The sequence below is a fragment of the Sinocyclocheilus grahami genome, unplaced genomic scaffold, assembly GCF_001515645.1.
Source record: "Sinocyclocheilus grahami isolate Dianchi unplaced genomic scaffold, SAMN03320097.WGS_v1.1 scaffold1204.1, whole genome shotgun sequence".
NCBI classification, from domain to species: domain Eukaryota; kingdom Metazoa; phylum Chordata; class Actinopteri; order Cypriniformes; family Cyprinidae; genus Sinocyclocheilus; species Sinocyclocheilus grahami.
This window is the reverse complement of record NW_015506383.1, coordinates 123,828-140,217: the sequence shown is the minus strand read 5'-3', so window position 1 is coordinate 140,217 and position 16,390 is coordinate 123,828. Positions and strand designations below refer to the sequence as shown.

At 35.5% G+C, this 16,390-nt stretch overlaps 1 protein-coding gene across 1 annotated transcript in view; it reads left to right on the top strand.

Annotated features, from left to right (window-relative positions):
• The window catches only part of LOC107567993 (Krueppel-like factor 12), a 33,854-nt gene that overhangs the window by 15,916 nt on the left and 1,548 nt on the right, over nt 1-16,390 (top strand). The window contains exons 2-4 of the mRNA XM_016253827.1: nt 3,986-4,067; nt 7,015-7,549; nt 12,313-12,451. Of these exons, the coding sequence (XP_016109313.1) occupies nt 4,002-4,067; nt 7,015-7,549; nt 12,313-12,451 (740 nt within the window). The 5' untranslated portion in view covers nt 3,986-4,001. The remainder of the gene's footprint in view (nt 1-3,985; nt 4,068-7,014; nt 7,550-12,312; nt 12,452-16,390) is intronic.

Below are 16,390 nucleotides of genomic sequence, written 5' to 3'. Positions count from 1 at the left end.
ATATATATATATATATATATATATATATATATATATATTTCAATAGATATTGACAAAAGCATGTTACTAAGCATGCTACTACATGCCCGAATACCACACACAAGTATTGGATAATATTGAAATAAAGGATCATTTTCCAATAGATTCTGATGTTAGCATGTTGCTAAAGCTAATAGACCAATACTTAAATAGCACACAAAAATACTGGATATTTCAAAACCTATTTGTTTTCAATAGATTTTAAGGTTAGCATGTTTCTAAGCTAATAGCCCAAATTCTTTAATAGTGCACACAGATATTGAAAAATATATATTTCAAAAGATATTGACACAAGCATGTTGATGGCCTAATAGCAAACACACATATTGGAGAATATTGAAATAATGGATAATGACCTATTCCAATAGATTCTGATGTTAGCATGTTGCTAAGCTAATGATCAAATACTTTAATACCACCACAAATATGAAATTAGATAAAGCTATTTTTCAGTATTGATTGATTATTTATATTCTGGTTGGTTGGTTGGTCTTGGCTGGTTTAAGCTGGACACAGCTGGGTTAAACTGGTTAAGCTTTTCTCCCAACCTGGCCAAGCTAGTTTTAGCTAGTTGGTCAGTTGTTCTGAAAAGTCTGAGCAGTTAGAACCAGCTTGACTAGAGAAAACAAAGTGTTCAAAACTCCTCTAAAACTGACCCGCTAAACTAGATGCTATAAAAGCTGTCTAGGTATAGGCAACTCAGTCTGGACATCTACATCTTCATTCTTAATGGTGTGATTACCTTTCCTAAGATCCTAAGTCACTAATGTAAATAACTAAGAATGACTAAGAAAATCTTCTTTACCAGATATATGTAAAGACATTCATTACAAAGACCAAGACATCATAACAGGAAATATAAAATACCACAATGGCCGACCAACCCCAAGCAACAAAACATTTCTAATGTCTTTATCCGGGAACTCACAGATGTTTTAAAGATGTTGTATGAGGTATTACTGTACATACAGACATGTAAATTGGGGTGCTGTCCATCATCACCTGGGTGTGGTGTGGAGCAGTGCTTTAAAGTGGAGCTTCTTTGGTAAGAACATTTATGGGGAAGTGAAGTGTCCTCAGATTGGTGCCATTAAAGTTGGTTTGGGCGTTCTCTGTTTTGAAAAACCTAGCAACACATGGACATAGACAGCATTTGGAAGCAGGGATTTTAAGTGGGCACAGCCCTTCAGACCCCACCCGTTTCCTCTGACATCCTGTCTGCCAGGGATTACAGTCATGCACACACACACACATAGAGCGAAAGGTCAACTAACCAGGTCAACAGAAGTCAAAACAGTCAGCAGTTTCCAGTCTCTCTAATGAATCTGCAAGCATGCAGTAACAGGAAGAAATAAGGTGATTTCCAGATATAATCCACCTCCTCTGTTTATCAGTAAGCTACTGCAGAGTTAGACAGGACTAACCCCATGACCTCCAAAAACCAAGGAAACATTCAAACTTACGCAATACTTCCGAATGCTCTTTATGCAAGTTTGTGAGCACATAGCTGCCTGTGCTTCATTCCTGTAGTGTTAGTTGTAGTTAAATTCATAAAGTTGGAGCAATAGCCAGTGGGATCAGAATTATTTTAAGAATTTCCTCAAATGTGATTAAGGTCAATGACAAATAAGAGTGTTCACAATAGATAAAAGTAAAAGTAAAAAAAAAATTTTAAATCACATTTGATCTGCCATTTTCTTAAAAAAGTGTACACTTTGTGTTATGTTCATGTTAGTGTCATATAGTTTTTAACTGAATGAACAATTTTAGGTAATATATTTTTATATAATATATAAATTAATTTAATAAATTATTAAAATCAAAGTTTTTGGGGAGTCTCAAGATTTGTCATAAGGATCTGTCATAAGTTTCCTCTGATATAACATACTGTTTGTTTGTTTTGGTTTTTTTTCTATGTTAATTGCACCCCATGACATGGCGTTTCAAAGAAATATTAATAAAATATTATGCCAAACCATTTTATATATTTATTGTAAAAATTTAAAAGAGTTTGATTGAAAATTGAGTTCCCTCCAAAATCAGTATTGTATCTGGTCGGTATTGAAAAGTCCATTTTTAATTTTACGCAACATTCGAAATCCGCCGTGTTATTCTGTCATGTTTTCTCCCTATCTTTCCAAACCATGACAAACACCAGTCTCCCTTCTCTGCATAATGCGATACATCCGCTCAACCAATCACAGCGCAACATTCAACGCACTGTAAACAGTAACTGACAAGCTATGCAATATTGCGTTCATAATCGAAGATGAATCGCCTTCAATTATGAATGCAATTTTGCATAGCTTGTCAGTGATCTACAGCTCTGTGTAGTAAATGCTGCTCCATCTGAAAGCAGGTGATGGAGATTTACTACTAATCACAGAACCGGCTTTACTGACGAGATGTGCATGACAATCGCATGCGATTTATCGTGCAACCTTAAAAAATGAATAATTTTGACGGCATTGATGAACCTGTGGTGGTTTATGCGGTGGGGAACTTAATAGATAGAAACGTAAGATATTAATAAGATTAGTATTGACCAAGTTCAGAGGCTGTCATATGCGGATCAACTTACTTTGTTGTGTATTTTCAACAGTTTCAATATGAAAAATAACTTTTATATTGATTCAATGGATTTATTGCATTTTTTGGGGGGGGGGGGATAAATCTCCGTTTTTATAATAAATCTTTGAAAATCAAAATCTGGATTTGAATTTGTAATGTTATTATAACCTAAAGATGCTATGTGAAAGTTTTAAACAGAAAATAGTGGTTTTCATGTTGCCACTCCAGCCTCAACCCATTCAGAAGTTCCAGTACTTACATAGAAACCTATACATAGTAGCCAGAAAGAAATGCTAATTTTAAAGAAAAACATCAGACGTCCTTAGAGGCTTTTACATCTGAACTCTTATATATTTTTATATTTATATATTTATCAATTAATAGATCCGGACAAAAATGAGCAATAGTGCCATTAACCCTTTACCTTCCAGTAAATGTCTAGATTTATAATGGCATTACTAAAGCAGGGAATCAGTAATTGCTAGCAGAGGGTGATTCTGTAGTAGTGAATATAACAGCTTGTCCATCTGAATTCTAGTAATTTGTGCTAGTGTAAATTTCACACCTTTTATTTCCTGCTGTCTGGAAATTGGAAGCTATTTGTTGACTTTCAGTACATTACATTTCACATCTCATTTACTATAGCAAGGTTTCAGTTCTCATTTTTTAACAATCAGACACACATGCCAAATCATGAACACACAAAATGTCTAACTACTGCAGTAAATCCTTCTGTATAATAGTTCCTTCCTTTCCTGAAACTACCCATGTTTAATGATATCTTAACTGAATATTAAAGCATGGGCAATGTCTATACAATTATGTACGTTTTATGCATTATAATATTCCTTATGAAGTAACTAATGTCTTGCCAGATGTCATAATTCAGGATTGTTGCTTTAAAAGAATCTAAAACAAGATTACGTGGCAATGTTTGAGTGAGTTGTTTTCAAGCTGCTGTGTTCACAATTGGAGAAGTAAACAGAAAATGATAAATAACAACTGATAGATCGATTTTTCACAAGTCAAGGCATCTGTTCCTATCTTGAAAAACATTGTAAAATACCTCAAGTAGTACTAATAGTAAACACTTCTCAGAATGATATATTAATGCATATTAAACCGTCTGGCGTGCTCTCTCACATATGTTTATTGTTATCCTCACACAGTCTATCTAAGCACAGCTCCTATATGATCTGTGAGACAAATCCAAGGCTGAGAGGTTTTTACTCCGTCGTGTCATCACAGTTATACCAAAACACATTTAATTTCTCTGTTCCTCACTACGGCTGATGAAAGTCTGCAGAACAACACAGTGTGATTTAACACTTGAAGTTATTAAAGCCTAACATTGTTTTTCTGCTATCCCTCACAGGAACAGTGCTATCAGGATGTTGATGCTGGATGGGATGCCAGCCCTGCCAGTCAAAATCGATCCTGCACAGTCACAGAGACGGGTAAGCGGTCAAAGTGATGCCACACCGGTGTAGAGGCTTTTAAAACTCAAGATGATAATGGTCACACTTTATTTTAAGGTCCAGTTCTCACTATTAACTAACTATTAACTACAACTTTTGCCTCAATAAACTCCTAATTTGCTGCTTATTAATAGTTAGTAAGGATGTTGTTAAGTTTAGGTATTGGGTAGAATTAGGGATGTAGAATATGGTCATGCAGAATATGTGCTTTATAAGTACTAATAAATAGCCAATATGCTTGTATAACTAACTGTTATACAAGTCCCGGTGTCTAAATATCACAAACCTGTAAGGAAAATGTTATAGTCCAACAAGCAAGCAAATAAATACATAAATAACAATTACACATACAAAGTCAGCCTACATTGTGGACTACAAATATTTTTTGTTAAATTTTTTATTGCGATATTTTCAAGGCAATTACTTTTAATATCACCATTCATTTCAGTGATTATTCGCATTATAAAAAGAGTAATTTTTACTTTATTTTAACGTTATGAAAAAAGAACAAAAATTCAACACAAATTAAAAATTCTTATTTTTTATTTCAATTGACTAAATTTGAGTAGAATTAGAGCAACAGAGAGTTTAATATATTGTTATTATTATTATTTTACTGTATCTGTGTGTGTGTCTATATATATATACTGTATATTATGACAATAATGAGAGTTATAATATTTTGCAATGATACTATTTTGGTGTTTATGCAGTAATATCATGCCATTTTACTTAGGAAATCAGGAAGTTTTCATGAGATTCACTATACTAAGTGACTGTGCTTTACTGTGCTATTTTTAGTGTACTTTGCACTGCTTGACTAGAGGTTTAGTTTAAGGTGTCCCGTGCTTGGAGTCTTCAGGATACATGCCAGAATTTCAGGCTTGACCAAATAAACATATACACGTGCTTGCCCCAGTCCCCAAGACCTAATGCTCTCTCTCCATATTCATGCACAGCAAAACCCTCACACATAATATTTTGCACCCTGTTTTAGCCGTTTTAACGGTTGTCGTTGTTGTGTCGTTGATTGGGTCGAGTGCAGGGTATGCGTGGACCACGCAGCTCAGCTTTGAAGTGTGTTAAATCAACAGGCAGCACATGCTTCTTGTTTGAGTGGGCTCAACGCCAAAACCCTTTTCTTGGAAATGCATTGCTCCCCCTATTAAAGCCGTCCTCACCAGAAGCTCTTCGGATTCGGAAAATTAGCCATAATGACTGGTAGCCCCCCGTATGAGGGGTTGGATGTGGGCTGTGCAGGAGAGGAGGGATAGGAAGGTGGGAAAGGTGAAGCATGAGTCGGGAGAGACAGAAACGGGGTAGAGATGAAGTTTCAAAACATGTTCCATTTCGGCTGAACAGCCTCCAAATCAACCACAGTAAAAAAACAGAAGGGAAATTTCTGGGCTAGAAATAATGCTGCCAGCAGACCACTTTTTGTCCATGCTTTCATTGAGTCTGAGTGAGTGCTTCTGACATCTTTGACTGGAATGTTTTGTCGATTTACTGATGTTAATTTAGGATAACAGCTGAGTCAGTAAATGTCTGAAAGACTGCTTTTTCTTCACTTTTTCTCTGCACCTTTTGTGGTGTGTTTTCCTCCTGTATAATAAACAAGCACTCTCAATACTTTAGGTGTTGCAGTCCTTCAGCCCTCCGATTTTCATTTCAGCCACCTGCATAGGCAATCATAGATTATTTCACTCAAAATCTCTCTTTACCACTCATTGAAAGCATGCATTAAGTGTAATCATTTCTTCTATTCAGTGATGGACCTGGTTATAAGTGGCATTTGCTGCATTTATTTGATAAATACATTAAAAACAGTAATATTGTGAAATATTATGGTAACACTTTATTTTAAGGACCTATTCTCGCTATTAACTAGTTATTAACTTATTAGCATGCATATTACTAGCACATTGGCTGTTTATTAGTACAGTATTTATAAACCACATATGTGACCCTGGACCACAAAACCAGTCATTTTTTGAAATTGAGATTTCTACATCATCTGAAAGTTGAATAAAAAAGCTTTCTATTGATGTATGGTTTGTTAGGTAGAAATAGGACAATAGGACAATAATAGGACAATATTTGGGAGAGATACAACTATTTGAAAATCTGGAATCTGAGGGTGCAAAAAAATCTAAATATTGAGAAAATCGTCTTTAAAGTTGTCCAAATGAAGTTCTTAACAATGCATATTACTAATCAAAAATTAAGTTTTGATATATTTACGGGAGGAAATTTACAGAATATCTTCATGGAACATGATCTTTACTTAATATCCTAATGATTTTTGGCATAAAAGAAAAATCGATAATTTTGACTCATACAATGTAAGGCGCAATGATATTACGCAGTGCCTGAAAATAGTCCCCATCACGCTCCCTGTGCAAGCAGGTGGTCACGTAGGTTATGTTGGCGGAAGTTAGCCTATTTTCAGGCACTGCATAATATCATTGCGCCTGCTGCACCCATAGTACGGCAGCAAAGTTCCTTGATTATTACGCCGGAATGAGAGTATAGTTCCTAGCCATATCGGCCTAGAAAATTGCAACTTTTCATTTTCCGTCGGTCTTAGTACACGATGTAACTACAGAAGAGTCTAGTTTTAAATAGGAAAAATATCGAAACTCTTTGTGGTCATTTTTGAGCGAGATGCTAACGGTCTAATCAGATTCAATTATCTATGCTAAGCTGCAGCTAAAAGTGCTACCGCCAGACCCGGAGATTGTCTGAATGGATTCGAAAACGGTAAAACTCAACTGTTTAACTCTAGGGGAGTTGGAAAATGAGCCTATTTTAAAAAATAGTGGAGTGTTCCTTTAAGACTGAAATCCTAGGAAATCCTAGAATGTTCCTGTTTCAGTGTAATAGTAATTAATAGTTAACTGATTTCATTTGGTCTCTTTCTTCTCAGTCTCCTGTGATCCATGACTACACAGAGATGGGCGTTCTGGTGTTGAACCACAGATTTCGGACACCAACAGATGATAGACAATTCCTGTCCGACCCCTTCCAGACGCAAACAGAACCCGTGGACCTATCCACCAACAGAGCCAGAACCTCCCCGTCACTTTCAGCATCCTCATCTTTATCCTCGTCTCCCTCGTCATCCTCATCATCAATACGATTTTGTCCATGCTCCCCTCCTTCCAGCAAGTCACCATCATCATTATCTATGCTTTCATCCTCCTCCACTTCAGTTATAACCCCTGTTCCTCGTTTGAAGATGTCTCCAGTGGTGGCCTCTCCCCCGTCCAGGAGTCTCAGGGGGCATTCGTTTTTGCACATACCCCAGCTGATGCCTCCTTGCTCCAGCCCGGTCCACCTCCACCCACGCCGGGTGCCGGTGGTGGTGCAGCCCATGCCGCTGGTCTACCCTGGAGTGGGATCGCTGGGGAACAGCAGGCTCATGATGCCGCTGCTGGAGGAAAACAGGATGCACAGGAAAGGTGAGACAGAAGCTCTGTTGTCTTAATGACCTCATGACAGATAAATGACTGACAGCTCAAACAGCCAATGAAATTGCTGAGCTGATAAGCCTTGTTGTTGTCTGCCATTTTGACCAATAAACCTACTGAACTGGCTGTAACATACAAACCTCCTTTTTTCAAATTCCCAACATTATGGTGAAAGGGTGTTGTTATGGTGCATGCAATTCGATAGGTATTGGATCAGGGAATAACTTAGATCCAATGCTTTCAGTTTAAATTTTTTTTAATTGAAAAATAAAACATGTTTGTTATTTGAAATAAAATAAATGTTGATTGAAATAAAAAAAGATCACACTTTATTTTAAGGTCCAAATAATTCTCGCTATTAACAAACCATTATCTATTACTTTTGTCTCAAAAACTCCTAATTACTGCTTATGAATAGGTAGTAAGGTAGTTAAGTCATATGCTAATAAGCAACTAGTTAATAGTGAGAACTGGTCCCTAAATTAAAGTGTTACCAAAAAAATGATATAGTAAAATAACTCAAATTAAAACAGAAATAAAAATCAATTAAAAAAAACTATTTACTAAAATTACTAAAACATTAACTAAAATTCCAATAAAAATGGAAAATATAAAAATATATTTATATATTATATTTATATGTATACATTAATAAAACTACAATAGTATCTCAGTTCATGTAAATGTCCTGTGATTTTATTTTATTTTAGCATTTTAGCATTAAATACAAAGACTACATACATGTACATAAACATACAGTTTATAAAAAAAATAACAGTATCTACCGAAAGTGTCCATTCACATGGTTTTCCTTTGTTTTTATGTCAATATGTATAATGTTGACTGTCCAACTTATTTGATCTCCCCTTGTAATTTCAGTATCTTCTGCTGATATTTTTAGTGTTTCAACACGACTTGTTTCAAAAGCTTGTGATTTCTCTCTTTTTTTTTTGCATTGCATTGCATTCCAATTGAAGTAATTTACTATGCACTTTGCATAGTTAAATAATCACTGTTGTGAGGTCAATTGACAGCATCCAGGCCACTATTGTGGCAAAAAACATCTTTCTGCAAAGTCTTTCACTCTCTTCCTCTCTCCACTTTCCTAGCTCTTTGTTCGTAGGTGCAAAGCACTGTGTTTCAAAGCCTCTCTTGGAGTTTCTGTGTTCTTGGCAGGGTCAGTGACAGAACCCAGAGCCTGGCTGTGTGTTAGACAGGCTCAGCTCTTATGAGTGCAGCTCCATTGTGCTCATCTCTTTATATTCCTGCCGCTACATCAGCGCAGGAAGTAGATGCTATGGCAAAAACTCCACTAAGCTAAACAAGGGCACCTGGGTTTATTAGTGACCAAGCGTATGGCAGATACACAATAGCAACTGTGATGAGAAGCATGTTTAAAGACACTCAACCCCTTTTTTCTATCTAGGAAAGCTTGCCTTTGGGCAACAGAGCTGTTTTTAATGGGCTCTATGGCTAGGAAGGCTTTCCATTTATTCTTTTACTCTTTTTTCATCCTGTTTTTCCTCTGGGGGGAGGTGATGTCCAATGTCATATAAATCAAGCGTAGCGTTAGTTCTGGCAGGTCACGTTAGTCAAGCTCGCATCAGCTGACCTTCAGCTGATCCCCATCTACCTATGGGAATACGACACCTATCTAAGCATTCATATATAAGGTCCCTCAGTATTATCAGCAGTTTTCGCATTGCTCAATAGCTAATTACCCTCCTCCATCCCCAACTCCTCCTCTGTCAGTCGGGATTCAGTCTTCTTATTCTCCTTGAATCAGACTAATTCTAAAATGTGTACATAAAATGATTTAACTTTAACAATATCTGCAATACATTTATGTTAGTTCTGTTCTGTTTACCCTGGGGGGTTATTGCAGCTCTCCCTGCTCTCATCCATGCTAAGCTGCATGGAGGCGCAGGGAGTTCATGCCCAGAACAGAACCATACCACCAATCCAAACTGTATGCTAATTGTCAATCATCTGTGACGATAGTGGTCCTGACAGAACTCTCTCTTATGTCCTGTATTAGTGTGTTGTGTCTCAGGGCTCTTTCTGCTGTAGGCTGACCAATCAGAGAAGGGCATTTATATACATCAGAAGCACACAGTGTGTGCAAACAAGCAGGTTGACACATAATTAGGCCTGTGCGGTTCACACTTTGATGATCCAATTTCAGTTCATTAAAAACATTCAAGATTCACACACAGAGACCAGCCCCCTATCTTGAGGGTCTGTGCCCTTATGCTCTGCAGTCTCTCATGAAGTATCCATGGCAACAAGACGGGACATGGAATGACACGAATACAACGGAGTCCTTTGAAATTGCTATTACAACCAAACAAAACAAAACAAACCAATACAAACATGCCCAGCTCTCTTATTTCAAGAATACAGTAGAGTGAACTATATTCTGTCATTCATTTGAGCTAGGAATAGATGAGTTCACTCAAAGATTTTTAGTTCTGTTAATGTCATTCCGAATGGCAAAGTGTGGATGTCAAGAACATAAAATATCATTAGTTCTTGAGATATATATATATATATAATAACCAAACATCAAGACGTCAAAACTGCAAAGATTAGATAGGGGAGGATTATCCGAATGGCAAAGTGTGGATGTCAAGAACATAAAATATCATTAGTTCTTGAGATATATATATATATAATAACCAAACATCAAGACGTCAAAACTGCAAAGATTAGATAGGGGAGGATTCGATTATCAGTGTTTAATCAACTGTAAATCAGTGTTATTTTAGTATTATTATATACTATTATAAGTAGGGTACAACGGGTCTAAAGGCGACCCGGGGTAAAAGGTGCCTTTGTTATTATTTTCATCTATAAACCACTAGATGGAACAAAAACGTGGCGTAGCACTTTCCAAAACATCCGCTTTTCAAGATGCAGGTGTATATTTGTCTGATCTTTGATGCGATCGCGCGCAGCAGTGCAAAGTAATTAACATGATAATTATTAGATAACAGACTTTTCTATTTGTTGACATGACATGGTTAGATTAAGATGGTAAATATCATATATTATGTTGGGTGTACATATTAGAGATAATCACCATGTTTAGAACGAAACCATTAATTATATCATCATTTGTTGTTACAACTGTAAATATATATTCAATTATTATTCAATTATACTCTCTCAGTACTTTCAGAATCTTTACTTATTAAAACGATTTTGTTTCTGTATTTAAATTTTTTTTTATATATATATATTAACACAGTATTTTAATGACAAAAATAATTTATTGAAAAAAAATAATTCTTTTATTTTTCAAAATAAGCAGAAAATAGTACAAACTTTGCTAAAGTGATTGTTTTGAACAAGTATTAACTTAGACATTATTAAAAAAAACATTATTATAGCTGAAGTATTTGTATCAATACCGTGAGTCTTTACCCCATTTTTTTCTTAAGGTGGGCCTTTAGCCCCGTTGTACCCTATTTATTAGTATTCTAGCTTTTATTTTTTATTTTAATTTTAGTTTAAGTAATTTCGCTCTAGTATGGAAGCCAGTTTCCTCCACTGAGTAAAAAATAAGGAAAAGGTCATTGCAATTTTTTATCTCACAATTCTGACTTTTTTCTCACAGTTGTGAGTTTACATCTCGTACGTCTAACTTTTTTTCTCAGAATTGTGAGATTTAAACTCACAATTGCAAGTTCTAAATTAAGAATTGCAATTTATAAACTCGCAGTTCTGACTTTTTTTCTCAGAATTGCGTGATATAAACTTGCAGTTGCGAGTTATAAAATCAGTATTCCATGACATAAACTCTCAATTTTGAGGAATAAAGTCAGAATTGTGAGATAAAAATGTACAATTTCCCTTTTATTTGTTCGTGTTTGTTAATATTTCTATTTAGCTTTAAGGGTTAGTTTTAGTCATTTTAGAACTTGAACTTATTTTATTTCAGTAGTTGCCAGGCCAACATTTCTCATTTGTGTTTTTAAGTTTTCCATCTAATATTTATATTTTATTTCTATTAATGAAAACTATTTTTTATGGTTTTAGTTTACAAGAACAACACTGATTCAATTAAAATTATGCTTATATTTTGATCTGTTTATCACACAAAGGTATTGCGTGACTACAGATAACTTCATATGCTTTAGTGGTGCTTCCATTGGTCTCTATGAATTGTTGTTGTAGAGAAAAGAAAGTCTTTGTGAAGATACTTTTAAAACATTGTTTCAAGGAAGAAAAAAAAATAACAGTATATGGGTTTGGAAGGACGTGAGGGTGAATAAATTAATGGCTCAACTATTTCTTTAAGGAAACTCTCTGTTGTCCACCAAAGCCTTTATTGGAACATTAATCAAAATGTCATTAGATTAGAATCTTAATAGTTTCATTTAATGGTTTAGTGCTATGGCCATAGAATTATACTGAAGAGCCAGTGTCCACATAACTGAGTCAATCCCATGTATTCATAGACATAACAGAAATTAGTTACATATGTAACTACATGCAGGTATTTTTTTATATTAGTACAATGTTAAAAACATGTACACAATAGTACATTGTATCTATTGATCAATTCAAATGTAGCCTATGTACATAGCAGTTAAAAACATTGCCATGCACAAGCTCTGAATCAAGTACAGAAAATCAACACTGTTTTTTTATTTATTTATTTTGCAGATTGTAGATTAACTCTGGAGGACTTATTTTGATATTTGTACGTATTGTAAATTCAACTGCACCAACCTTCTGTTTTTATCCAGTCACACACCGAATGGCAGATGGACTGTCGCCTCGGCGATCTTTGAGTGACAGCGAGGATGATGACCTGCCCAACGTGACCTTGGAGAGTGTGAATGAAACGGGCTCCACTGCCCTGACTATCGCCCGCGCCGTGCAAGAGTAAAGACACCTTCATCATTAATCTGCAATATTTATAATCCGATCCTATCTATCATTGTGATATATGATGGTAATTCTCAGAGCTCACTGTGTGCACAGTGATATGATATCCAGGATGACAAAGAATTTAGAAATAACATTTTTAGATTGTGATAGGGACCCAAGCTGTTACAAGGAGAATCACATCAAGATGTAAACATGGGAGGCGTGTTGGCATCCAAAAAGGTGCTTTTTAAAGCAGATGTGCAAAACGTGCAAATAAATGTGTTTAAGAGCATAAAACAAAGATTATTACTAATAAACTAAAATGGCCAGGTACTAAAAACAGTACCAGTTCCCCTTTCTACTAGTGAAAGTCATCTTACATACACAGCTTTTCCACTCTTACTGATTGGAACATGCCATTTTATAAAATATACTCTTGCCTCACCATATGATTAATAGATAAGTATAACATAAGATAGTTAAGATATAAATAAGATAATTAAGAACAAGAGTTGAATCCAGCATAGGTAAATACAATAAAAAGGATGGATAAAACCAAGACAAACATTTGCACAAACATTCCCATAAATTAGCTAAAATGAGAGCTTTCCACAAGTTTGTGCTTCCTTTAAGGCCATACCTACTTAAATAGGAAATATCAATATTACAAAGCACAAGAACAGTAAAGAACACAATAAAAACAGTGATGGAAGACAACTTCAAGAAGTCTCCATCACATAGATATTTAACATTAAGTAAGTAAACAGATATTTTAGACATTTCATTTTTTTTTTATGAGTTTGAGTGTTAGTGAGAGTCTTCTTTTTTAAAATAAAGAATTAAATATGGAACATATACCTGAAGTGTTCGTGAACGTATAAGAAAGCAAGTAGGAACAAATGCAATAATGTGTGTGGAAATGACAAAGGTGCCAGTATGATTCAAAGAAAGTTGCAGGAGTGAATATTAGTGTGAAAGAGAATGTGTCTTATTGCTTATTTGACCTGTTGGTTCTTAAATCAATAAGGGTTTGATCCAGTGAGTCATCTAGTGTTTGTATATACAGTATACTGTTTCTATGCAGTTATAGTTTAGGGACACATTTTTAAATCTGACAAAACCACCCTGGGGACATTTTCAGACATTGATTCATAAATAATTCCAGTAATATTTTTCCTTAATTATTGTATTACTATTTGTATTATTATAATTAGCTTTATACATTCTCAGAAAGAAAGGTAGAAAAGCTTTCACTGGAGTGGTACCCTTAAAATGTAAATATTAATAGTGTAAAGTTACATAATCTACATAATAGTGCCTCGATGGTACACAATAGTACTTTCCCAAAAGGTACTGTCCCAGTGACAGCTTTTGTACCTTTTTTTCGGAGCATGTTTATATTTTTACGCGTTTGGCAGATGCCTATCCAATTTAAAGCCTATTCAGGGTAAACATTTTGCGAGTATGGCCTTGTTTGAGCTTCAGGAACTGATTTCAGTCTCAGAGGGAGTGTGTGCTTCAGGTTGAACGTGTTTTGGACACAGGTGCAGAAGTCGATGCAGGTTTATGTATCCCCTGACCTGTGATCAGCTGAATAATGAATGGATGTCATTCTTACCTTTATTATTATATTAAACTGATAAACTGGTCTCCAGACAGTGATGCTGCCCTGCACGTCACCACCACTGGAAAGCCCCTCTGGTATTCTCCAGTGGGAAACATACAAACAAAAGACGGAACATAAATGACTGTGCTGAGTTTAGTCTGACGGTAGCTGCTGTTTCCCTCCCTGGTTCTTCTCTTTGGCAACAACAGTCTAACGCTGATTCTTACTGTAAAACTTAGATGGAGTTCCTCTGAACTGGGACTAAAAATTCCAAACTGCATATGAGCACATAGTCCTAATGGAATGTGGAAAACAGTGACAGCATTTTAAATAATGTAGATATTGTTTGAAGGAGGAGAAAAGATCTAGGAGGTTTTCTTTCTTTCTTTTCCTCTTTGGGCCCCAAAAGTGATGGAGTGTGCCAAAAGCTACAGGTGCCCCTTGTTGACCTCCCTTCCACACACACACATACACACACACACACACACACTCATGCAACCCAAAAGAAACAGGAAGTGGCTCTGTAGGGGGGTGAAAAGGCCTCTTCTGCCACTCAGAAAACATTTCCAGTGAAAAGTAGGCACACCATCTAATTTATCCTGACAAGAAAATAAAATTGAATTCAAGAAAAGGCAGATTTCCCTAATACCAAAAATATGCACAGTAAATGTAGGTGATTAATTTCCCCAAATAAACATTTGATGCTCTCTTTTGATCTTTAAACGACAAATAATGTAAATAATAATGTAAAATGTTATAGAATTCTGCAAACGTTTATAGGCCTATACATTTCTGAACCATTAGCGCCACCAAACGGAAGTGCAAAAAAAAAAATAGCTTTTTTTTTTTTTTTTGTCGGGCTGGTTAGCATATTCAAGCTTATTCTTAACCATGACTATTTTTTTAACTCTATTAGTAAACACCAACCAGGCCTAAACAGATTTACTGCATGCAAGGAGCATGCAAACTCTTTTAAAATTAGCTTGTCCCTCTGTGGAAATATCACCACACAGATCCACTCTGGTTATGGGAGATTTTAAGGGAATCAAACTACTACTGGTATAATTATAGATGACTACACAATAGGGTAGAAAAGGAGAAATAATTTAACATCAATTCACCTGTAGAACATTGTCTGATGGCGTCCATTGATTATTCTATTAGCGTAGCTCCCTCAAGTGGTCATTTAAAGTAAAGAAGAAACATTTGTTTTTTTCTGATTTGTTTTACATGTTAGTTTATTCCCACACATTTCCAGTTCGTGTGTGCGTGTATAAAGAGCATTTTATAATAGTAAATATTATTACTAATAATTAATCAAATCAATAAGGAATATATTACATAGTAATTTATTTTGAAATTCATTCTGAATTAAAAACTACATTAGACCTAACATCTTATATACAGATTAGTTGTGTGTGTGTGTGTGTGTTTGTACCCAAAAGTGAACAAAACCTGAGAATATTAACAAAAAACTTCCCTTTGGGGACGTCCTCATTTGTAAAACTGGTATAAAAAATAAAGTAAACACAATTTTTTGAAATGCTAAAAATGCAGATAGTTTTCTGTAGGGTTAGGTTTAGGTTAGAAAAAGTAACTATCTGTATATAAAACAATAGAAGTCTATGTAATGTCCCCATTTAGATGGGGGAAGTAAATGTGTAAATGCTAAGTAAATGTGTGTGTGTGTGTGTGTGTGTTTGTACCCAAAAGTGAACAAAACCTGAGAATATTAACAAAAAACTTCCCTTTGGGGACGTCCTCATTTGTAAAACTGGTATAAAAAATAAAGTAAATACAATTTTTTGAAATGCTAAAAATGCAGATAGTTTTCTGTAGGGTTAGGTTTAGGTTAGAAAAAGTAACTATCTGTATATAAAACAATAGAAGTCTATGTAATGTCCCCATTTAGATGGGGGAAGTAAATGTGTAAATGCTAAGTAAATGTGTGTGTGTGTGTGTGTGTGTGTGTGAGAGTCCGTGTGCGTGTGTGTGTGTGTGTGTGTGTGCTGGTATTCACTACGTTACAGGGACCAAATGTCCCTTTAAGTTCCCTGACATTTTTTTGTGGGGTCCCCATGAGGAAAACAGTTCATAAATCATACCGATTATCCGATAATCATAGAAGAATTTTGTGTGAGGGGTATGTATATGGTAGGGGGATAGAAAATACTGTTTGTACAGTAGAAAAACCATTATGCCTATAGAATGTCCCCATAATGACAGAAATACCAGTAGGTGAGTGAGTGTGTGTGTGTGTGTGTGTGTGTGTGTGTGTGTGTGTGTGTGTGTGTGTGTGTGTGTGTGTGTGTGTGTGTGTGTCTCTCTTTCTTTCACAATACAAATCA